This window comes from Megascapheus bottae, chromosome 15 (genome assembly GCF_031878675.1).
Source record: "Megascapheus bottae isolate mThoBot1 chromosome 15, mThoBot2.hap1, whole genome shotgun sequence".
NCBI lineage: Eukaryota > Metazoa > Chordata > Mammalia > Rodentia > Geomyidae > Megascapheus > Megascapheus bottae.
In genome coordinates, this window is record NC_143523.1 from 45,554,177 (window position 1) to 45,578,806 (window position 24,630).

Below are 24,630 nucleotides of genomic sequence, written 5' to 3' on the forward strand. Positions count from 1 at the left end.
CCTACTGTTGGGATTACAGGCGTGTACCACCATGTTTGGTGCTTCCTTTTATTTTTTGTGGCTTTTTTTGTTTTTAGTTTTTGGTGGTATTGGTATTTGATATTCAAGGCCTTGCACATGTTAGGCAGGCATTCTCCCATGTGAACCACGACATGACCCATTTTGCTTTTATTATTTCTCAAATAGGATGTATGATTATGCCTATGCTAGCCTGGATCTTGATTCTCCTCCATTTATACTTCCCACACACCTGGGATAATAGGCACATGCCACCATGCCAAGCTATTGGTTGACATGGAGGTCTCGACATTTTAAGTGTTGTATTTTAAGTGTGTGGCTTGTGGGCACCACATAGGACATGTTAAACATGTTTAAACATGTTGCAGTGGGTCAGAAGACACTTATGGATAATGGATTCTGTTCCTTTGCTCAGATGATGAGAGTAATGTTGCAGTCACCAGACCAGATTCAGAAAGTCCCCATGAGCTGAGTGAACCACATCCTTTGGTGTTGCCTCGAATGCCACAGTCCAAGATGCTGTCCATCACCTCAAGTCCGGTAAGCCTCAGAGAAGGGTGAGACAACCTAGGACTGTTCATGCTAGATGCCAGAGGAACAGATTGCTCAGATTATTATTATTATTAGTAGTAGTAGTAGTATATTATTTTTGCCAGTCCTGGGGCTTGAACTCAGGGCCTAAGCACTGGTCTTTCTCAAGGTTAGAGCCTTACCACTTGAGCCACAGCACCTCTTCCAGCTTTTTCTAGATATGTGGTACCAAGGAGTCGAACCCAGGTCTTCATGCATGCTAGGCAAGCACTCTACTACTAGGCCAAACTCCTGGCCCTCAGGTTTTTTAAACTTGTTTTATTTATGACAGTACAGTTGTAGGTTAATTACTGATCAATTTCAGTTGAAAAAATAGCATACTCAGATAGACTGATAAACTTAAGATAGTTCTTTTGAAAAGGCTTGTGTTTTAAATTGTGCAATCTAGAAATAACTGTGGTTAATCTAAGGACATCTTTATAAAGAAAAACGAGAGTATCTTCAGATTTTCTGTGGTCTTAATGTTCTGTCCTCTTTCTCTTTTCTCTCAACCTACTCTGGTTTTCTTTTTCGCCAGTCTTAGGGACTGAACTCAGGGCCTGGGCACTGATCTTGAGCTTTCTCAGGACTATCACTCTGCCACTTGAGTCAATACCACTTCTGGCTCTTTCTGTGTATGTGGCACCAAGGAATCAAACCCAGAGCTTTGTGGATGCTAGACAAGCACTCTACCACTAGGCTACACTCCCGACCCTCTGTTGACCTTTTTTGGGCTTTAGGATATTTACCTCATAGGTGTAAAAGGAAAGCCAAAGGGAAGAGAAAAATTGAGTAAGTCTCTAAATAAAGAAAAATATGGCTATTTTTTTTTTTTTTTTGCCAGTCCTGGGCTTGAGCTCAGGGCCTGAGCACTGTCCTTGGACTTTTTCAAGGCTAGAGCTGTACCACTTGAGCCTCGGCACCACTTCTGGCTTTTTTCTATGTATGTGGTACCGAGGAATCAAACCCGGGTCTTCGTGCATGCTAGGCAAGCACTTTAACCACTAGGCCAAACTCCCAGCCCAATATGGCTGTTTCTTACAGGAAGCTGATGTACTTGGCTTCATCCCTGTTTGAAGATTTATGTGGTTGCAATCCCTACATGACAGTTTCCTAGCATTACTTGGGATAAAAGATTAAACCAAAAAAGCCATGGTCATCAATCCTGTGTTTATTACCAGAATCAGTCGTAAGCATTTTAGTATAGTGGCCAGGTATTATATAGCTGGATTTAGTCCAAAGGCATAAATGTAATTCTAGATAATACTTTATTTAGAAATAAACCAGCAGACTCACAGCTCAACATAAGGAGAAATCACCAGGTAAATATGAGTGCTCCTTTGGTTGTGACCTAGCACGTTAAACTAATCTGGTTATGCTTTAGATGGCCTTTCTTAGCCTTTGAACAGTTAACTAAATTGGAAAATACATTTTGTAGCAGAGAAAATAGCCAAAAAACACTGAACTCACTAGAGAGAATATATAAGCAGGGCTCTAGGCTGGCGCTCTAGTCCATGTAACCCTAGTAACACTAGAACAGGAAAGATACATTCCTGAAAATAGTCTTCAAGGCTAGGTGCTCATTCCTGTAATCCTAGCTACCCAGAAGACTGAGATCTAAAGACTGAGTTTGAAACCAGTGTAGGCAGGGAAAAATCCATGAAACTCTTATCTCTAATTAAGCACCAAAGAAGCTGGAAGTAGAGCTGTGGCTCAGTTGGTGTGTGCTATCCGCGAGCAGGAAATCTCAGGGATAGCTTCCAGACCCTGAGTTCAAGCCCCAGGACCAGCACCAAAAAATAATAGGTTATCAGGTAAGGTAAGGTGATATGTACCAACAGTCCCAGATACTTACGACCACGTGAGCCCATGAGTTTGAGACCAGCCTGGGAAATATAACAAGCTTCCCCCCACCCAAAATAATAGCAAATAACAACTGACTTCTAAGCCATCGTGGTGGCTCATGCCTGTAATCCTAGCTACTCAGGAGGCTGAGATCCAAAGATCAAGATTTAGAGCCAGCCTGGGCACAAAAAGACCTGAGACTTATTTCAATTAACCTCTACAAAATGGGAAGTGGGGCTTGGCTCAAGGGTAGGAAGGTAGCCTTGAGGTAAAGAGTTCAGGGCCAGCACCCAGGCTGAGGTCAAGCCCCAATGACCCACAAAACACCGGAAGACAAAACAAAAAACCCTGATTGTTCTAGAAATAGTAAAAGTGAGGGGATCAATTTTTGTCAGACCTCAGGATTTTACCTGTATTCATATTTTTCCCTATTTCATTTGTGAATTTTCTATGTATGTTTTCTCTTCTACTGTTAAGTGACAATTATCCTTTCTCCCCTATAACAGTGTCTTTCACCTAGAGATTGACTGAACCTGCTATCAGTTAGAAACAGAGAGAAAAGGATCTGTCTTACAGTGTACTACAAAGAGGACCTTGGGTCCTCACTTAGAGCTACTGCCAACAGTTATAAAAGTAAAGGCATGGAGGACAAATGTACAGATGATTTAATGGAAACATTAACTTTTGGCCAAGTTAGAAAATCAGCGTTGGGGCTGGGAGTTTGGCCTACTGGTAGAGTGCTTGTCTAGCATGCACGAAGACCTGAGTTCGATTCCTCAGTACCACATACACAAAGAGCCAGAAGTAGTTCTGTGGCTCAAGTGGTAGAGTACTAGCCTTGAAGAAAGCCCAAGGACAGTGCTCAGGCTCTAATTTCAGTCCCCAGGTCTCGCAAAAAAAAAAAAAAATCAACCTTTACTAACTAATTATGAGTAACATCTTCTTTTGGCATGTAGATGAACTTCTGTCAAGCAAGTGTTCACCAGTCAAATATGAATGGTCTCTTGGTTCACGGGATGCCTCTACAACCAAGAAACCTCTCCCTAATGGACAAGCTCTTGTAAGAAGTATAAGATATTAGTAAACTCTAAAGCATAAGTAGATCACGGAGAAATAAAGGGAAAACAAAATCTCAAATACTGTGCCTTTTTGAGTACCTCAGCAATCACAGAGAAACCTGGGAAGTGAAACATCCAAGGGGCGTGGACAGCCCACACATACAGGGAGCTGGGAACTGAGATGACACATGTAAAGTGAGACCTAGTCATGACAAATGAATGCAAGCAGACTGAGTGCAGCTCAGCATTTTCATGGGGATTTGGATAAGCAGAAAAGAGCAACAGGCCATTTTAGGTAGGAATAATAGTATGAGAAGAGGTTTGGAAGTAAAATACAAATCAGGGGCTGGGACATAGCTCAGTGGCAAAGCACTTGCCTAGCAAGTGCAGTTTCCTGGGTTCAATCCCCAGTACCAAAAAACAAAAACAAAAAGTTTTTTTAAAAAGAAAATACAAATCAGAAAGAGCTATTTTTGCTATAAGGAGGGCAGGAAAGAACATCTTCAATGCATCTCTCATCAAAGATCATTGACATCATTGACAATCTATGTACGTGCACTGCATGCTAGTACTCAAGCTTCAGCTCAGGGCCTCCACCACCTCTCAGCCTTTTCTACTCATGGCTGCTACTCATCACTTATGCTACTATCTACTTCTGGCTTTTTATCGGTTCTTGGAGATGAATCAGGTTTGTCTGCCTGGGCTGGCTTTAAATCTCAAGCCTCCTGCATAGCTAACGTGAGCCACTAATGAGTGCCCTGCTCTGGATGGTCCTGAATAGCAATTTTGTTTTTTAATCAGTTCTGGGGTTTGAAATCATGGTCTTGTACTTGTTAGATATGGGTTCCACCACTTGAGTCATCACCCCTGAAGAGTGGAGATTTGGTGTTGTGGTTTTCCTACTTGGCAATACTTGGGGGTGAACAAGAATATCATGTGTGGTAGATTAAATGCTCTACCACTGAGCTATACCCTAGTCCCTTGAATGCCATGGTTTTGTGACAATCCATGCTGTTGCAGATGCTCTCTATTGCTGAGTTAGTATTCTACTAAGAATGCATCACAGTTTATCTACTCTCCTGTTAATACTTGGGTTTTTTTTTTTCCAGGTTATCACTATTATGTATAAAAGCACTATATTCTTTTTTTTGTCAGTCGTGGGGCTTGAACTTTGGGGCTGGGTGCTGTCCCTGAGCTCTTCAGCTCAAGGCTACCGTCCTACCCCTGGAGCCACAGCCCCACTTCCGGTTTTCTGGTAGTTAATTGGACATAAGGGTTTCATGGTCTTTAGTGCGCAGGCCCAGCCCAACTTTGAACCAGAATCCTCAGATCCCCGCCTTCTGAGTAGCTAGGATTACAGGCATGAGCCACCGCCCCCGGCTGGGGATGTCTTTTTTGTGGACTTATTATTATTACTATTTTTGCCAGTCCTGGGCTTGAGCTAAGGGCCTGAACACTATCCTTGGACTTTCTCAAGGCTAGAGCTCTACCACTTGAGCCTCAGCACCATTTCCGGCTTTCTTCTATGTATGTGGTACCGAGGAATCGAACCCGGGTCTTCGTGTATGCTAGGCAAGCACTCTACCACTAGGCCAAATTCCCGGCCCTTGTGGACTTATTATTACATGTGTTTTGGGTCAGTACTCCATAAGAAACTGTCATACAATTTCTCAAAGTAGTTATTCCACTTTACACTCCAATCAGCAATGCTAGTTCCTAAAAGAAAGATGTTCAGAGTTGGAGCATGAATTGTGAAGGTCACTCCTGTGTTAGCACAGGATAAGAAAGAAGTGAACTGGAGCATAGCTTAGTGGTAGAATACATACCTAACAGTTGCAAAGCCTTGGGGTCCCTCCCCATCCACTACAAGACTTTCTACAAGGAGTTTACTATTTTAGGAAATATTATGCAAGAAATGAAAAGCTGTAGAAAGAAAAGAATCAAAGCTATGAGATGGCTTAGTGGTAGTGTGCTTGCCTTGCGTGCATAAAGCCCTGCATTTGTTTCCTCAGTATATAACAGAAAAAGCTGCAAGTGGCACAGTAGCTCAAGTGGTAGAGTATTAGCCTTGTACAAAAGAGGCTAAGGGACATTGCCCATACCCTGAGTCCAAGCCCCAGGATGGGCCAAAACAAAAAAGAAAAGCTCTGAGATTTCAAGTGGAAGGGACTTGTTTTGAAGGGAAATAAGTTTCCTTTGAGCTGCCTGTGTTTGCCAGTAGTGGAGCTTGAATTTGGGGCCTTGTGCTCTCATTTGGTTTTCCCCCATACCGTTCAAGGCTGGTACTGTACTATTTCAGCCACACTTCCACTTGAGGGGTCTTAAGTTTACAATGACAGTAATGGGTTTATTTCAAGGGAAATGTAGAAGAGATTAGAGTTACAGACTGATCTAAAAGTCATCTGGTTGGAGATATCTGAACCTAGAATTATAACAGATTAACACAGAGTAGCTAAAGTCCAAACTTGTAGAAAGAAGAATGTGTTAGACACAAAAAAAAACCATGCAAATCATCAGATAAAAAAAAAAAAAACCTGAGTAAGTGGTTTGAAGCAGGAAGACCACAAAAGATCTTTTAAAATTCTCAAGGTTTATATCTATTCCTTGATGGGCATTCTCCCTTCAAATCAAGGGATATTCACATTAGATGTTAAATCAAGTGGCTTCAAAGGTTGAGAAGTTTGCTGAAAACTAAGTAGCAAAGCTGGGCTGCTTTATTCTTCCAATTTCCCATTTCATTGCACAAATACTGTCTCCTAATAATCTTACAATAGCCAAATCTCCACTTACCTGCTTTAAAAGCCAAACTTATCACCAATCCAAAAAAAAAAAAAAGAAAAGCCCTGGGATGGAGGCGGGCGGGGGAGGGGGGGGGAGAGCCGCATCTATGATTTAGTGTAATTACTGAAGTGTTTGGGCATGGTGTCTTAGCAAATGACTTATAGAAGAGCTGTTTTTCTCAGTTTGACCCTTGGCCTAGTCCTAGCCTTCCTTATCTTCACCTCTATAGGTTCCAATTAGCTGAGCATTGTGCGTGTATATGCACCAATGCCAGGCTCAGACTTAGGGACCTGCACTCTCACTGGACTTTTTCACTATGGCTGGTGCTCTTCTTGAGCCTCTCCTCCAGTCTGGCACTTTGCTGGTTTGCTGGATAGTCTCAAGGGCTTTTGTACTAAGGCCCTCTGATCTCAGCCTCCTGTGTAGCTAAGATTACACATGTGAACCACGGGCTTCAGCTCAGTTGGAGCCACACTGGTGCCACTACTCCCAAGTCACAATACCTGCCTTTTAGTTGTCTTTCTAAAGTCACTCCCTTGGCTCAGGAAGAAGAAAAAAAAAAAGTCAACTCTAGTAAGCAGGTCCATGACAGGTAGCAGACTTGTGGGAAGTACTGTGTGGTAGGTGCTCTACAGATGTGTGTCTTTACTGATGGACAAGTAACTATATTGGCAGGTGAGTAATGGACTTGTTTTCTCAAATCTCTAGTGATTATCACTGAAACTACATTTTCCACTTTTACTGACAGATTCTCACCAAGGGTGGCACTCACCTGTAATCCCAGCACTCAGGAAGCTTAGACTGAAGGATTACAAGGTTTGAGGCCACTCTGGGCTACAAGCAACACATATCTTTAAAATCAAAATAGATTCTCTAGATTTCCTTCCAGAAACTACCAAAAGTTACCAAAAGGCTTCTATTTTTGCTCCTTTCTTCCCTAAATACATAGAGTAACGGATTTTTACCCTGTGAATCTTGTTCCTATATTTCACTGTAAGTTTCTGATTTGGCCACTAGTGATCTTGATGACAAGCTACTTATGAGGCCTGGGTCCAGTACCATCCTCTCAACTCGAAACTGGCCAAATCGAGCTTCGGAGCTTAGTCCATCGTCTCTGTTATATACAGCACAATCTGCCAGGAGACGTAACCCCCCACCACGTACCCTTCATCCAATCAACACGAGCCATTCACGCACTGGAACACCACGACCTGCGGAAGAAATCCTCAAAGGATCCCAAGTGTAGGTTTCAAAAGCAAAGTTTCTGGAAACTGGTAAACTGGGAAATCTTTTATAATGAACATAAACATAAGCCTTAACTATAAGCTCTAAGCCTACAAATTAAGTATTCCCATGCTGGATTAACCATTTGTTCAAATCTAAAAATACAAATATATTAATGCAAATATATCCAGCTTAAATACTGGATCTCTGTTGATTTAGCTAAAGATTTCTAGCTCTGAAACTTAAAATCCCTTTACTTAATAATAGGGCAGTTTAAAGCTTTTGCACACCAACATTTATGATGTCTAATCTACTTCTATTGTTTTACAAACTTCATTCTTTTCTAACTTGTTTGCTGGTGGGATCTGCAGACCAGTGGCAGTTGACTCACTCTCCTCTCCCTCACCAATCCCCTTGGGTCGAAATAATCTGCTACCGCCTATTGGCACAGCTGAAGTGGACCATCTACATAGTGTGGGGCCACCGAGGCAAATGGTATGTCTCCCTACTACTCTTTTTTTTTTTTTTTTTGCCAGTCCTAGGCTTGGGCTTAGGGCCTGAGCACTGTCCTTGGACTTTCTCAAGGCCAGAGCTCTACCATGTGAGCCTCAGCACCACTTCCGCTTTTTTTCTATGTATGTGGTACCGAGGAATTGAACCCAGGTCTTCGTGAATGTTACGCAAGCCCTCTACCACTAGGCCAGACTCCCAGCCCCCTGCTACTCACTTTCTGTGTGCTTACTGAAACGTCTCCTGTCAGGAATTCTGCCCCATTTGAACTAGAGTTCTAACAGATGGCCAGCACATACCACTCCTACCAGGATTCATGGGTACACAAACATGGCCTGGGCGCTATCCCTGAGCTCTTCAGCTCAAGGCTACCTCCCTACTCTTGAGCCAAGCCCCACTTTTGTTTTCTAGAGGTTAACTGAGGATAAAAGTCTCAGGTCCGTTTTTGCCCTGGCTGGCTTTGAACCTTGATCCTCAGATCTCAGCCTCCTGAATAGCTAGGATTACAGGCGTGAACCACTATGCCTGGATACAAATTTTAATTTTCTGTAACTTGTCTCTCACAGAAATCCCATGGCGATTCTAGTCGAGCTCGAAGTGCAGTGAATGAGCCCAAATATCAACAGCCAAAGGAGAGGATCCTGTTACCTGACTTCTTCTCCAGACCCAACACAACACAGTCATTTTTGGTAGTGACATGATTCCTATTTGTTCTTGATGGCTGGGGAAAGGAGTATGGGGAAAGTACTAGTGTGATGGGCTTAAGATTTTTATCTAGTGGCTTACTCCAATCCAACAATAAAAGTTGTGGATATAATTATTTAAAACAATAGCATTCTAAGTATATTTAATCAAAATTCTGATTCTTGCCCCTAATTTTTCTCAGTGACATGCCTTATATGTAAATTACAAATTTTAAACAATTCAACATTCGAGCACATGCAAAAATGCTAAACCCTACTGCATATTAGGTGCATGGTGCAATTACAACTAAAGTGGGTCACACAGGACCGTGCATGTGTGAGTTTTTCCCACTCTTTTAAACACCCATACCACTACCTATTTACAGTATGTTTTTAAAGCAAGTAAAATTAATCTTACTAAATTATTTTGAAGCATTTACAAATAGAAACAGACTTAATTGGAGACTGGAGGCCATGCAGTAACCTTGCCCATTTGTACGTCAGGAGTGCAAACCAACCTCATCTAAGATAAAAGGGCTTGGAAAGCTGGGATCTGGTGGATAATGTCTATAATACTAGCTACTTATAAGATGGAGATCTAAGGATCACAGTTCAAAGGCAGCCTCGGCAAAAAAGTTCATGATACTCTTAACCCCAATAAACTACTGAGAAAAAGCTGGAAGTAGCACTATGGCTCAAGTGATAAAGTGCGAACCTTCAGCACAAAGAGGCTTAGGGAGAGTGCCTAGGTGTGGAATTAAAGCCCCAGGACCAACAAAAAAATAAAAAGTAACAAAGGGCTTGGAGAGCCAGGGGAAAGCACGGGGAGTTAACACAATACACAAGAACCAAGGGCCCTACATCCTGCACCCATTTTTATAACTGTGGTGTTTGCAGCCCATTTAATCCATCTTGAACTCTGTTGAAGTACTGTACTATATTTTTTCGTAAGAAAGGAGTGAAAATAACAAATAGAACTCTTAAGTTTCTCATGCCTACCATCACAAATGACCACAAACTGGGTGGATAAAACAACACATTTATTGTTTTAGTCCAAAATCAAGGTTTTAGTGGAGCCAAGTGCTCTGCAAACTTTGAAGAACCTTCCTTGCCTCTTCCCAGCTTCTTCATGCATGCTAGGCAAGCACTTTAACCACTAGGCCAAACTCCTGGCCCGACTTCTGGCTTTTTCTGTTTGTGGTACCAAGGAATTGAACTCAGGGATTTGTGCATGCTAGGCAAGCACTCTACCATTGGCTAAACTCTTTGCCCCTAGAAAAAATATCTTCCTATTCTAGTGCTCTCACAGGGATCTTCTTACTCAAGAAAACCGAGCAGGATGGTACAAGTTAGTCATATTTTTACATTGTAAACTCCTTGGAATAACAAATGTTTTGAATTTTTTTTGGGGGGGGTGGTCTTGGGGCTTGGACTCTGGGCATGGGGGCTGTCCCTGAGTTCTTCAAGGCTACTGCCCTACCCCTTGAGCCACAGCCCCACTTCTAGTTTTCTAGAGCTAAGAGTCTCTCGGTCTTTAGTGCCTAGGCTAGCTTTGAACTGCAACCCTCAGATCTCAGCCTCCTGAATAGCTAGTAGTACAGGCATGAGCCACCATGCCCTGGCTCCAGCTTGAATTTCATAAAGCTAAGATTCAGTTTCAGCATGATAGTCACAGGTATTTGACTTATATTGAAAAAGTACATTTGTTTTAAAACAGCAAATAAATTTCTCCTGGCCCTGCATGGTTCAACATGCTCACAATCCCAGATTTCAGGCCAAGGTAGGAGCAGCATCGCTTTTAGGGAAGCCTGGGCTACCTAGCAAGGTAAAACAACAACAAAAAAATCTCACTTGAAGCTAACTGGATTATACCGTATGTACTATGGAAGGATCATATATGCTAAGATTAATAAAATTGTAAAACAAGTGGCTTGTTGGGCACCTGGCTTTGGATTCTCTCAGTACCTTCAGCCAACTTTAACCTCAAGTTAGAAGATGATGCTTTTTGCATCATTTTTAATGTGAATGTTTTCCCTTATAAACCTGGAAAATTGTTGTCTTTTGAGAGTAGTTACATTTCAAGACATGTTTCGTCTTTTTTAGCCAGATACACAGAATCGCCTTTCTTGTACAGCTGAGTACTCTCACCAGACCCGACCTGGCAGGAGATCTGCAGGTACAGACCTGGCCACAGCTCCCCACTTACTATGTTATGACCCTGCCTTCCCCTACTCTCTCCCTTACTCCCCCCTTTGCTCCAGCTTCTTCTATTCATAGTCTCCTCACTTCAACTTCTTTAAGGATAGTTACACTAAGATAAATTGCTAAATCCAGAGTTCCACATTTTTTTTTACACTTTGTACATGAATCACTATTCTTGATAAACTACTTTGATTTTTTTTTTCTGAGCCAAATAAATCTTCATAATATTGGGAGTGGTGCTGTGGCTCAAGGGGTTGGGTGGTAGCCTTGAGCTGAAGGGCTCAAGGACAGCACCAGGCCCAGAGTTCAAGCCTCTCATGGACAACAAAAAATATGTGACATGTTAACATCAATTACATAATACTTAGAATAGCCCCCTTAAGAACCCAACATGGGTTTTACTATGTAAGCAAAACATTCCTATGGATGAAACTGCTTTTGTCAGTTTAATGCTAGAACAAGGAAAGAATTCCTATTTATTTATTTGCCAGTCCTGGGGCTTGAACTCAGGCAGGGCCTGGGCACTAGATGATGGTGCTCTGCCACTTCGGCCACAGCACTATGTCTGGCTTTTTCTGAGTTTATTAGAGCTCAGAATCTCATGGACTTTCCTGCCCAGACTGACTTTGACCTGTGACCTTCAGATCTCAGCCTCCTGGGTAGCTAGGATTACGGGTGTGAACCACTGGTGCACAGCTTCCTCCTATCATTTTGTGCTAGTGTATACTCTGCTAACCACTCTCCTCCCCCCACCAAAGCAAAATCAGAAAAGGGTGTGACTGATATGATATTAGGGTTTTTCGGTGTTTTGTTTTGTCTTATTTTTGTTTTTTAGTCTGTAAGTTATATTCTCTTAACTTATTAAAGGAGTTTAGCATATTTGGTAGGTCTGATTATTGTGGTGGGACAAATATTTTAATACTTTTTTATTTGTGGCCTCTTCTTTAAACTAGATTACTGCTTTCTTAAGACTACAGGAGCTTTTTTTCATTTTTATAGGATAAATATATCCTTTACTACTTAGTCCCAGTCTCCAAATTTTGCTCCAATAACTGGAACAATATAGCCCTCAAATGGCTAAGAATCTGGCTAAAGTGCTCAAATGGCTGCCTAACAAGCATGGTACACCAAGTTCAAACCCCAGGACTGCCAAACAAACCAACAGCCCAAGATAGGAAATTTGATTTTGCCAAATCTAGACTGTTAACTAATGGTACTCTATGTTCTCATCTGTGTTCGACAGGTCCTCATTTCCGTGGATCTACAAAATCCCAAAGCAGGGGTGGACCAGTCTCTAGAACCAAGCAGGGACTCTAGGGCAAATGAGAAGAACCCATTAGGTTGCAGCAAACACAAGAGAAGATTTCATGAATCATTGTTCAATCATCACATGATGCAGATTAGATCAACATGAACCCACCTTCTTGAAGTTACTCTGATACAATTGATGAGAAAAACACAAGAATATCCACGAAAGACTGCATGGGTACCATTTCTGCCTCCAGTTACTGTCTTCTTTCAGCATAAGTCAACCTATTGCAATGGACAGTGAAGATTGTACCCAACTATGTAACAATGAATAATTATCCCAGATCACTACTCATGTTGTCTGTTAACAATAATCAGTTCAATTAATACAGGATCTTAAAATGATTTATGCACAAAAAAGCAACAAATAATTGTTTGATGAATCACTTGCTTAATAGCTTGCTTAATTAATTTCTAGAGAACTGTATTCAGGTTTAAGTCAGTGTAAGAGACAGTATTATGAACAGTTTGAGCTACTCATCCAATAAATGTCATTCCTAGACTTTCAATATGAGCAGAATGAAATGGAAGGGCTAAGTAAAGACATAGCACTGGCATAAAGCAACTTATGTAATAAATTGTCACCTTTTTTCCCTCAGGAAGGACAGCTCAATCTTATGTAATGCCTGCTTGAGATCAGGTTATGCTGATTTTCTCTGTACTTTTCTTCTAAAGCTAAGAAAGACATTATTTAAAAAAATTTGCAAATATGGAACACACACAAAAAATGGCTGGCAGAGAGACTATGGCAATAGAGTGCCCGCCTGGCAAGCACAAGGCCTTGAGTTCAAATCCCAGGACTGCTGAAGTAAATATAATAATTTGCACATCCTGTTTTTTGACCACAAAGGTAGCCTTAAATATAACTGTGGGAGTTAGTCGTGTATAAACGTATCTTTAAATCAGCAGAGAGAATTTTGGCATTCTGCTCCTTACCTCAGACATTTTCTCAAAAGCACTCATGAATATAGCAATGGTTTCACTATGGCTTAAATTCATTTTAATTCAATTGAATATTAAACAATTATCGCTTCAATTTTATAGCTTATTGTTAATTTTAAGAGTGGATAAATTCAAATGATCATTAAGTTGAAGTGAATATACAAACATGTTTTAATGTTATCATATAAAGACAGATGGTTCAAACAGTCTGCATTAGATTGCATTTTAATACGATTAAAGAGTATTTTTAACGTACAATCACAAACTGAAAATGTGTCATGTGCTTACCTTACATAAATTATATTATTAACAAGTTTTTTATGCATATATTAGTCTACAAATCAATTTTAAGCCTAAAAGTCCGTAAAAATGCCCTATATTCCAATGCGTACATACCTCAACTCGTCACCATAAAAACCAGCCTCTATTGTTCTAACGAGTTAATACTATGACTGTACTGTTTCTTATGATAACGCTAAGAAATCCTTTAGCCCAGTTCCCTTATGTGTTTCCTTACTTATCCACTCAGCTACCACAGTTAGTTATATATGGAGCACTCTATGCAGAAAGCAGCTCAACCAGCTGAGTGATCTAAGGACACTGGAACAACTATAGACAGGGCTACATTTCCTTATGCCACTAATACCAGACCATTGTAATACTAACTAGTTATTTGTGTTCTCTATCAACAGAATCATTTAAAAAACCACCAGAACTTAATATTTTACTTGTTTATTAATTATGTCTTACAAAAAATGTTAGAAGCAATCTGAATACCTGTTTCTCCTATACTAAAAGGATAGATTAGAGCACCTGTTCTAATGGATGTCTACATCACTGAAAACAATACAGAATTCCCTGAGCAGAAGGCCCAGGAAGTAAGTGCTGCGGGGAAGGATATTTCCTCCCGTCTACCTATAATACACTCCTTCATGAGGACCTCAGAGTATGTCAAATCAATCCTAAGAAACATTAAAAATCAGGATCTGCTTGGGTTAGTTCTGAATTTGAGCAGGAAAGACTGTGTCAAAGGTTTGCTTTTAAATCTTGACTGGACCTTGCCTATCATACCTATGAATACCTAAGCATCTTTAAAGAGAAAAAAATTCCATTACTTCTTTTCTTTCTTGACAGCCGTTTTTTTCTTTCCTCCTTTGGAAGATTTGCAGTATTTTGCTTCCATCTGAGCCAGAAAATTGTCCATTTCCTTTTGCCGATCCTTTTGTCTACTCTGTTTGAGAAGTTAAAAAACAACTTTCAAAAGTTAATACTAGGTACTGACATGGAAAGAAGTTTATGGTTATCAGGGATTAAGATAAATGGATAGTAGATGGGGAGTGAACGTTAAGGTATTAGGTTTCTTTTGGAGTGGTGAAACCACCTCACATTAGAGTGATAATGGCTGTTCAACTTTGCAAATGCAGTAAAAACCAGTGAATTTTGACTCTTAAAACCTCTAAATAGATGGTGTATTTAATTAAAACAAAATACAATACCACAAGGTACATAAACAGTTGTGATCAGATAAGAAACCTTAAAAAATTTTACCTGAATGAGTGCTTTCAAATTATCTACTCCTTCTTCAAGCCCCAGCTCCTTTCTGCTCTTTTCTGCTTCTTTAGCCTCTTCCTCAGCCTGAAATAGAAACTCCCATGAGATTCTCCACAGCAACCAGGCAATACTTAAAATATTCTGTTCTCCTCTTCAAATCTTTTAAGACCCTTCCAGTTTGAGGACCACGTGAATAGATAAAAGGAAGCAGGTCCTGCGTATCTAATAGGAGCTAACTTTTTTTTGCCAAGCTGGCCTCAAATCATGATCTTCCTATCTGCATCCCTCAAGTAGCTAAGCCTACTAGCCACCAGAGTTTTTGTATGTTTGTGGTGGGTCATGGGGCTTGAAGTTGGCCGGGGCATTGTCCTTGAGCTCTTCAGCTTAAGCGTGCTGCACTATCCTTGAGCCAAGTCCCACTTCCTGTTTTCTAGAGGTTAACTGGAGATAAGAGTCTCAGGACCTTATGTGCCCAGGCAGAAGCCACCAGAGTTTTAATATTTTCTTTTTCATGATGGCATTTGAGCTTGAATGCAGTGCCTCTAAGTAAAAAATTGTTCAGGGTAACATTGACCAAGAAGCCTTATACTCAGCTTGACTTAGGGAATTGTTACTGCTTTGTACAATTAATTCATAATCAAGAGAAAAAAATAAGCTGGGCACAGTGGCTCAACGCCTGTAATCCTAGCTACTCAAGAAGCTGAGATCTGAGGATCAAGGTTCAAAGCTAGCCAAGGCACTAAAGGTGAGACTCTTATCTCCAATTAACCTCTAGAAAACGGGAAGTGGGGCTATGGTTACAGGTATACAGCGGTAGACTTGAGCTGAAGAGTTCAAGGTCAGAGCCCGGGCCCAGAGTTCAAGCCCCATGACCCACAAAAAAAAGAGAAAAAAAATGGGAGCTGGAATGTAGCTCAGGGGCAAAGCATGTGCTTTGGAGGTACAATGTGTCTGTGTTAAATCCCCATTACCAAAAAAAGAAAAAAAAAAGCTCAGCTTTCTTGTCCATTCATAGCTACTGTTCTATCACTTGAGTCACATCTCCAGTCCAGCATTTGCTGGTTAAGTGGAGATAGAGTGACAGAGTCTTTTCTGTTGGGGATGGCTTTTAACTGCAATTCTTCAGGTTTCCCCCTCTTAAAATACTTTTGTGCAGTGGCTCATGCCTATAGTCCTAGCTACTCAGGAGGCTGAGATCTGAAGACTCCAGTTCAAAGCCAGCCTGAAATACAAAGCAAAGAGACTCTTGTCTCCAATTAACAACTTGAAAACAGGAAGCGGGATTGTGGCTCAAGGGTAGGGTGGTAGCCTTGAGCTGAAGAGCTCAGGCACAGCACCCAGGCCAGTGTTCAAGCCCCTTAAACCCCCCCCCCCCCAAAAAGAATGTGTATTGATACTGGAAATGATAAATTAGGATCTTGTTATCCCAAAAAGAGGAAAAAAACTACCTTTTCAGGCTGGTAGCTCATAATCCTAGCTATTCAGGAATCACAATTCAAAGCCAGTCTAGGGAAGGAAAGTTCATAAGACTCATCTCCAATTAACCACCAGAAAACCAGAAGTAGAGCTGTGGATCAAAGTGGTAGAATGGTAGCCTTGAGCAAAAGAGCTCAAGGACCCTGGCCCTGAGTTCAAGCCCCAGTGCAAGATACCCCCACTCCCTCCCCACACACCTATCTTCAAACTTGACCCCCCCACACACACCTATCTTCAAACTGAAGGGAGTTACTGATGCTGTAAATCCTTTATTAAACACAGCCGTGCTCAATTTACTCAGGGTATCTGCTTAGATTCAGACTTTGAATCTAAGCAGATATAACCAATGAAGCAAAATGATGATTGAGCTGATCAACACTGCACAACTGCTCTCAACAAATGGCATGACCCCTATATCAGGCTACACACACCCTTTAGTTTTTGTCAACTTGCAGGATGAGACCTGAGGATCAAGATCCAAAGCCAGCCGGGCACAAAAGGACCTGAGACTCTCCAGCCTTTCACTTTTTGTTTTTGTTTTTTTTTGTTTTTTTTGCCAGTCCCGGGCTTGGATTCAGGGCCTAAGCACTGTCCTTGGGTTCTTTTTCTCAAGGCCAGAGCTCTACCACTTGAGCCTCAGCACCATTTCTGGTTTTTTTCTATATATGTGGTACTGAGGAATCGAACCTGGGTCTTCATGCATGCTAGGCACTCTACCACTAGGCCAAACTCCCAGCCTCACCTTTTTTTTTTGGAAACAAGAATATTACCAGAGTATCTGAGGACAGGCTGGCCTCAAATTTGAAATCCTGCTTTAACCTCCCCAGTGCTGAAATTCCAAGTGTATATCACCTTACAGCCTGCACTTTTACCAAGACACTATATTTACTATCTCCCTGTTAGTCAGCTAAGTGAAGACCACTGTGTCTCCTACATACCCAGGCTCCATAATTCATCACTTAAGAAATACTTCAGCAAAGACATAAGAACATGACATTACATTTTCAGGTAATATAACAAGTAACCCATGCAGTATATCATCTTGAACAAAACATATCAAAATAAAGGTCTGGGAGTTTGGCCTAGATAGAGTGCTTGCTTAGCATGCATGAAGACCTGGGTTCAATTCCTTTGTACCACATACATAGAAAAAAAGCCAGAAGTGGTGCTGTGGCTCAAGTGGTAGAGCTCTAGCTTTGAGAAAACCCAAGGACAGTGCTCAGGCCCTGAGCCTAAGCCCAGGACTGGCCAAAAAAACAACAACAAAAATGAATAGAGGGTTTTCCTGATGCATTGGTTTGCCTATTTCGACAAGTGGTACAGAACAAGTCTACACCAATTCATATTTCAATGGCCATTTACTTCCACCATCCCAAATACCTTCAGATCCTGTTGGAAGCAGTCAGTATGTAAATTATAGTATTCAACTGCTTACCCTCCTTTTCCTGGCGTTCATCTTTTGTTTTGATTCTTTGACAAAGGCTTTATAGGAGGGGACCTCTCTAGCATCGATAGCTTGCTGAATGATGTTTCTTATCCTGGATTCTTCCGTGTATTGCACGCAAAGCACGGACTCCATGATCTGATCCATGTCACCTTTGAAGTCCAGATAGGCTTGTTTAACATCAGCCAGCTCTTCTTCGGAACCTTTGTAAGTCTTCTCAAACGCTTGGATGTCCTCTAGAGATATCTAATAAAGAAGATTACTATAACTTCAAGAAGTTTATTCGAAGTGAGAGGTACATTGGAACAATCACAAGGAAATCTCCAAAACCCCCGACCTTTTTAAAGAGCAACCTCCAATACGTCTCCCAGTCGCGGTCCTCATTGAGGCCGGTAGAGTCCTCGTCCACGGCTCCCTGCTCATCATACAAGGCTCTCTGCTCCTTGTCACTGAGAACGGCGTAGACTCTCCCCAAGATCTGCATGGAAAGAGCGTCCGGGAGTCACCCACGTACATTCTCTTAAACGGCGCCGAGAGATTAATTGCTGGAAAACAGCACTAAACTCCCGGCTCGCCGACCAGCGGCTGGAAGACTGCAGGACGCCCGGCCGCCGGCCGGAACTCGGCCCTCGCACCTGGAAACGGCGGGTGGCGTCCTCCTTGCGGCTCTCGTCCACCCGGTCGGGATGCACCTGCAGGGACACCTTGTGGTAGCCGCGTCGGACCTCGCCCTCCGAAGCCTCACGTCGCACGCCCAGCACCCGGTAGAGGTCGGCGGTACCGAACACTTGTTCGCACAACTCCAGCAGCCCCATGCTGGGAAGGGGCTGCCTCCGCAAAGCCGGCAAATTGCAGCTGCACGAACCCCAGGTCCACCCGGCTCCGTTTTCCCGCTCAAAAAGCCCAGGGCGCCTGCGTCACAAGAGGCGCGGAAGGGGAGGGGCCACGTCACGCGGCCGTGCTTTGCGACTGTCGCAAAGCGGGCGCGCCCTCCTGGGCCCGCTGGAAAACCCGGCCTGGAGAGTGCAGCCCAGGACCGGATCTAGCGGGGGGAGAACTCTCTTCTGCTGGATTGCACACATCGGATCCAGCGCGTTCTTTCAGTCGTTCCTGAAATGTTCCAGCTCAAGAGTTTACCAATGCTTTGATACATGGAATGTCCCCATATTAGGTTGCAACTCCACGTGATATATCCGTTAATTTTTAAAAATTAGGTATTCAACTTACTACAACTATAGACCCAAATAATTTTGGAACCTTAAAGTTAGGACTGCTGGGGAAACTGCTTTTCCTCAACTCCTGTGGGAGGGAGGGCGGGGAGGAGAGCAGGAAGACACAAGTCTTGGGGCTTGAATTCAGGGTATAGGTGCTGTCCTTGAACTTTTGTGCTCAAGGCTATGGCTCTACCAGTTGAGCCAAACCTCCACTTTCTGATATTTTAGGTAGTTAACTGGAAATGAAACCTGCCTGAACTTGCCAAGATCCTCAAATCTCAGCATCCTGAGTAGGTAGGATTACAGGTAGGAGCCACTATTTAGTGGTTTGTGAAGGTCATAGCTCAGTTTGAGTGTATTGGATTTGAAGTGATAGCAGGATGGGTTGGTACACACATGAGAAACTTGAGTCTGGAGATTCTAAGCCAAGACTTAAAGCTAGAGAAAATCTGATAAATCAAGAAGATAAACTCATGAAAGAAATATATGCATAAAGACATTATAAAGGGAATATGACTTGGTGGTAGAGTGCTTGTCTTGCCAGCATGAAGACCTGGGCTCAATTAATTAGAAAAAGCCAGAAGTGGTTCTGTGCCTCAAGTGATAAGAGTGCTAGGCTTGAGCAAAAAGAAGCTCAGGGACAGTGCCCAGGCCCTGAGTTCAAGCCCCAGGACTAAAAATAAATAAATAAACCAGAAGGCAAAGTAAACACCTAAATTGGCAGGAACTCAGGGTCTCAGAGTAACCCAATTTCAGAAAACTTACATTCACTGATCAGAACTTTCCAGAATCATTGTTCTCCACTAGAAAGTTTCTCTAAAGCCTCAACCTTGCCAGTGTTTAGAATTGTAAATACTTATCTTTCTGAGATCCCAGATCAAGCTCAGCTAGTCAGCACCTCTTGTCTGCCCTGGTTTCAAAGTCTTTAAAGCAAGTGATTGAAAACAAACAGCTCTTGACAAAGAGCCCCAGTAACACCAGAATTAGAGATGGATAGTAACTGTCATCAGGAGACTGGGAATATGATAAGCCTTGTTTAGAACTCCTATAAATTTTCTATAGCTCTGACTTAAATTAGAATTTGACATCACTGTTGTCTAGAGTATATACAAAGCCATTTAATTCATGCTACGGGTACAGAATCCTAGTTTGGCAAGATGTGATATTTTGTTTTTGCACAAACTCATGGTACTCAAACGTCATTCTTTTTTTTTCTTTGATTGTGGGACTTGAACTCTGGGCCTGGGCACTGTCCCTGAGCTATTCAGCTTAAAGCTAACCACTGGAGCCACAGCACCACTTCCCACTTTTAGTTTTCTGGTGGTTAATTGGAGATAGAGTCTCACATACTTCATTGCCCGGATTTTAGTGCCCAGGGTGGCTTTGAATTGCAATCCTGAGATCTCAGCCTCCTGAGTAGCTAGGATTACAGGCACGAACCACTGTGCCCATCAGTCTATCACTTACTATCTTAAGTGGACTTTAAAAACCCATCTTTGTGGGGCTGGGAGTGTGGCCTACTGGTGAAGTGCTTGCCTAGCATGTACAAAGTGCTAGGTTCAATTCCTTGGTACCATAGACACAGATAAAGTCCAGAAGTGGTGTTGTGGCTCAAATAGCAGAGTGCTAGTCTTGAGCAAAAAGTGCTTAAAGACATTGCCCAGAACCTGATTTCAAGCCCCAGGGCTGGCAAAAACAAAACAAAAACAAACAGCTGGCAAAAACAAAACAAAAACTTTGTTCCTTTTTCCTATATATAAGCAACTTGGTAAATTGGAAAGGACTTTCCAGACAGGCAAACTGGAGTCTGAATCTTATATTGTTGGGCAAGTTAACACCACCTGAGTACCAGCTTCTTCATCTGTAAATTGAAGATATTCCTTCCTCTTTTTTTTTTTTAAATACAAAGTAGTAAGCCTTTTATTTTTCTGTTTTGCAAATAAATCTGAGTTGACAGCTCCTGGGAAATTAGTTAAAAAGACCAAATCCCATCTTCCATTTTTGTAACTTATAATCCTAGTAAGTAATTTGCATGTAGAGCCTAAGATGTATATATATGTAGGTGCTTTAGCTTCATTCCAATTTTTCTTTTTTACTTTTTTATTAAGTGTTTATTAATTGTACAAAGATGATTTGTTGTTAATGGTTCCAGACATAAAACTTCATTCTTAAAAACTAGGCTATTATAGCCCCAAAATAATTTCCATTATCCTTGTTAAAGTACAATATGTACCAAGGAAACAATATAACCTCCCATTACAAAAACAGTAAGCAAGGTGGGTATCTATGTTTGTTTTTGTGGGATGACCATGAGTGAGCCAAGAACACTGGATGGGGCTTTGAAGTAAGAAAGACTTGGAAAGCCAATTGCCTGTGAAACCAACTTTCAGTTGGGCCTTGGAAAACAGTTTTTTCCAAGACAAAAGAAGAAAAACCTACTTAGTATCCACATGGAGCTCTTATGTTAAGCAAAAAAGAAATCTCTGCCTAGCTCTTGTTCAAATTAGGCCAGAAGAGGATGGGTAACTTTTATTGACCTCCAAATCTAACCAAATCAAGAGCTCTACGCAAGTATTTTAGAAGACTTTGACCTTGTAATCACTATGTTCACAGAAGTCAGCTTGCTTCTGGTTCTGGTGCCTCAGCTTCTGTTTTCTGAGAAGCTAAGAGTGCTTCCTGTGCTCGTTTCCTTCGCAGTCTCTCAGCATTTGTAATCGTCATAGGATGCAGAGGGAGAAAGCCAGAAAGACCTGAAAACAATAAGACATTCATTGATTATAATACAGTACGTGCCAGTCTTTTCCTGGGCACTCTGCCTATCAGATGGGTCTAAAACATGCCTCTCACTTGCCAACTTCCTCCATTTGCTCTAAGATAGCAGGTGGTGGCTACTTCCTAAAGCTGCTGTCTCCTTAAAACTGTTACTTCGGTGGAAAAAAAAACAGGCATCCAAAACACTTCAGCACAAAATCTCAGTCATCCAGTCCTATGAAGGAGTCCACAAAAGTATTCTCCAGATTAATATGGTAGCCATAAACTTCCACTCTAGTCCTGAGCAGCCTATCGGGAATGAGAATCATGCACATGCTCATTTCGGAGCTGACTTCAGTATAAAATTCCTTAAGGTACGAGAGGAGTTACCTAGAAGCTTCTCCACAGGCTTAGAGAGGTGAGCCCCACAGCCGATCCAATGCCGGATCCTGTTCAGGTTGAGGGCAACGAGCTTTTCTCCGTGGCTGTTGGGCAGCGGGTCGTAGGAGCCCAACTGCTCCACGAAACGGCCGTCCCGGGGACATTTGTTGTGAGCAGCCACAATGCGGTAGAAGGGCCGGTTGGTGCAGCCGCCGAGAGCCAGGCGGATGGTTAGGTGGCCCCCGCGGTAGTTCTTGCAGAGAAGGGTGGCTACAGAGAAATAGCTCATGAGGACACGAAAACGGAAGGCACAGACTGGGCAAAAATGAGATAATGTCTTTCCTCCACCGACCTGTCCTGGGCAACCTATTCCCCCCACTCCCGAGCCCGCCCGCTCAGACCGGCCTTCTACCGTAGGCTTCGCTGCCTCAGGAAAAACCTGAGGGCCGACTGTGAGGCCCTGTGACTGGCCAGGTTCGGGGGATCCCTCCAGCGGCCCGGACGTCCGAACTCCTGCCCCGCCCCGGCGACTCACTGAGGTGCACCATGGTGTGGCGAGGGGGCAAGGGGACGGGCAGTAGGCTAGCCCAACGCCCCACTGCTCCCCAAGATCAGCTCCACTACCCCTCTGGATTCCAGGTTCCGGAAGCGATACCCTCCTCGCCCCGCCTCTTCCGCTCTTCGCTACTAGATTTCCCACAATGCTACTCGAGGCCGCAAGTGTAAACTGCTGCGCAAGCGCCGTTTCCACTGGCTGCCAAGTGGACAAGGCTCCCTGCCTGTGCGTGCCGTGCCTTGCAACCCGGCCGTCTTCCAGGAGGGGGCGCTCCTGAGCACCACTCGTTTGGGGCTCAGGCTCAGTGCTGGGTCTGAGGAAGCTCAGGTTGTGCAGACAGGATGGGGCCGCCGGCTAAAGAAACCGAGAAGGTCACTGGCACCATACTGGACGGCCGAAAAGACAAGCAAGTTCGCAAGAATCCTTGAGTCTCTTTTGCTGTCCTGGGATCCAAAAGGGCAGGTCAGGAGCGTGATTTTTCACAATTGGGCTCTAGGACACAGCTCCAAGAGCTCCAAGTTTTGCTTGTATGTAGGTTAGTGGTGTCTTCGCGGAGCTCCTGTGGTCTAGATCCATGAAGACCCCTGTTGAGAGAGCCCCACCACCCTCAGCACAGACCTCACTATTCAGTATTTGTTTGCCTCTGCTTCCAAAAGGCCTGGCCACAACTATAAAACTGACCCACCATAGCACTCCTCCTAGGCCCACTTTTTAAGAACGCCTCCCTTAGCCCGGCGCCATTGGGCTGCCATCCTAGCTGCTCAGGGTTTGAAGCCAGCCGGGACAGAAAGGTCCTCATGAGACTCTTATCTTCAACAAATTACACAAAAATTCTGGAAGTGGTGCTGTGGCTCAAGTAGTACTAGCCTTGAGCACAAGGAGGCTCAGGGACAGTGCCTAGGCCCTGAGTTCAAGCCCCAGGGCAGCCCCCCCCCCCAAAAAAAAAAAAAAACCTCCTCCTTACACACGTTCCAGAAGATGAACCTGGCAGGTTTTAGCAGCTGGCTTCATCTGGGAGTCACCTGACATACATCAGAAACCCAAATAGCAACACCATTACAGCTTTATTACATTTATATTTTTTTAGGGAACTCTGAAACTGAACTGTGAAACCTGGTTTGAGAGGTTAGAGCCCTACCTCAACAGCACTCAGAATGCTGAAAGCTGACCATGGAAGGATGAAGACAGACAGCTCTGGAGAGGGTTAGAAACTAGTTGCTGCTAGGGATCTTGACAACATAATCTTGGGCTAAATATATAAATATATGAACACTGTGTCTGGACTTTCCCTGGTCTGCAGTCTCCTATCTCAAAGGAATAAATGAACCAATGTCTCTCACTCTGTTTTAACACTGATATATGTTTTTCATATATCCATGGTAACCTTCCCTGTGTAAATAAATATGATTGTGAGTACTCAAGTCCCAAGTGCCAGACAGCCTTGAGAACCCTGGACCCCGTTGATGTTCATCTCATCCATCTCTGCCTTTTCTAATTTCTTTCCCTCCCTATCCCATTGTGCTATCTCGGGTGGCAATTAACAACAATAGATAGCTACATAAATAATTGCATGTTGTTATATGATACAAGTGTGTGTATATATGCAAGTAATGTAAGGTGAGTATACCTTAAGTCCAGAACCACACTGATGAATTCTGAATCTCCTATTTACTTTTTATTGTAATCCAGTTTTGTGTTTAATAAAAACCAATAACAGCCACTGGAAATGAATAGTTTCTGTTCATTGTGGATGTTCTCTAGCTCTCCAGCTTCAGACCTTACATGATGAAACTTTCGGAGAAGAAAAGGAATGGAATCCCAGATAAAATTCGTCACTTGTAAGGATGTCAGAAAGATGGATTTCCAAAGCCAACCATTTCCTGTACAGTGTGGATTTCTGCAAGCAGAATCTCATCTCTCAGTTTCAGCTAAATGAACAAAGAAGGAAAGAGCAAATCAAATGCTGTATTTGATACACATATATAGGTATGTGTGTACACACACACCCATGCTAGTCCTGGAGCTTGCACTTTGGGCCTGAGTGCTGTCCCTGTCCCTTTTTGGGGGAGCAGGGGATTGAACGCAGGGCCTGGGTACTGTCCTCTGAACTTTTTTG

At 42.8% G+C, this 24,630-nt stretch overlaps 4 protein-coding genes across 13 annotated transcripts in view; 1 reads left to right on the forward strand and 3 right to left on the reverse strand.

Moving 5' to 3' along the window:
- The window catches only part of Fam149b1 (family with sequence similarity 149 member B1), a 29,543-nt gene extending 17,053 nt beyond the window's left edge, over nt 1–12,490 (forward strand). For 2 of the 6 annotated variants that reach the window (XM_090346530.1, XM_090346534.1), the window contains 6 exons: nt 434–558; nt 3,390–3,493; nt 7,290–7,514; nt 7,868–7,991; nt 8,573–8,695; nt 12,135–12,490. In XM_090346530.1, coding sequence (XP_090202656.1) covers nt 434–558; nt 3,390–3,493; nt 7,290–7,514; nt 7,868–7,991; nt 8,573–8,695; nt 12,135–12,305 — 872 coding nt within the window. In that variant the 3' untranslated portion in view covers nt 12,306–12,490. Of the gene's footprint in view, nt 1–433; nt 559–3,389; nt 3,494–7,289; nt 7,515–7,867; nt 7,992–8,572; nt 8,696–10,792; nt 10,866–12,134 lie in introns of all 6 variants that reach the window. The other 4 variants (XM_090346531.1, XM_090346533.1, XM_090346532.1 and 1 more) reach the window with 4 other exon arrangements.
- On the reverse strand, nt 12,134–18,540 carry Dnajc9 (DnaJ heat shock protein family (Hsp40) member C9). Of its 4 annotated transcripts, XR_016537846.1 has the most exons (7): nt 18,248–18,540; nt 17,950–18,090; nt 17,604–17,858; nt 14,690–14,776; nt 14,257–14,372; nt 12,785–12,874; nt 12,134–12,424 (listed from the first exon to the last, which is right to left on the reverse strand). XR_016537846.1 is itself a non-coding variant. In XM_090346540.1 (6 exons), the coding sequence occupies exons 1-6, from the start codon at nt 18,425–18,427 to the stop codon at nt 12,841–12,843; spliced, it is 813 nt and encodes a 270-aa protein (XP_090202666.1). In that variant the 5' UTR covers nt 18,428–18,540; the 3' UTR covers nt 12,134–12,840. The 4 variants fall into 4 exon arrangements, 3 of the variants coding, with proteins under 3 accessions (XP_090202666.1, XP_090202667.1, XP_090202668.1); XM_090346540.1 differs by having other exon boundaries at nt 12,134–12,874; XM_090346541.1 differs by lacking the exon at nt 12,785–12,874 and having other exon boundaries at nt 18,248–18,539.
- A 2,800-nt stretch (nt 18,541–21,340) lies between these two features.
- Mrps16 (mitochondrial ribosomal protein S16) lies at nt 21,341–22,630 on the reverse strand. The gene is made up of 3 exons (XM_090346546.1): nt 22,494–22,630; nt 21,968–22,228; nt 21,341–21,576 (listed from the first exon to the last, which is right to left on the reverse strand). The coding sequence occupies exons 1-3, from the start codon at nt 22,504–22,506 to the stop codon at nt 21,443–21,445; spliced, it is 408 nt and encodes a 135-aa protein (XP_090202672.1). The 5' UTR covers nt 22,507–22,630; the 3' UTR covers nt 21,341–21,442.
- A 1,537-nt stretch (nt 22,631–24,167) lies between these two features.
- Cfap70 (cilia and flagella associated protein 70) overlaps nt 24,168–24,630 on the reverse strand; it is a 55,741-nt gene continuing 55,278 nt past the window's right edge. The window contains exon 27 of one of the 2 annotated variants that reach the window (XM_090346548.1): nt 24,168–24,442. In XM_090346548.1, the coding sequence (XP_090202674.1) occupies nt 24,362–24,442 (81 nt within the window). In that variant the 3' untranslated portion in view covers nt 24,168–24,361. The remainder of the gene's footprint in view (nt 24,443–24,630) is intronic. The other variant, XM_090346547.1, reaches the window with a different exon arrangement.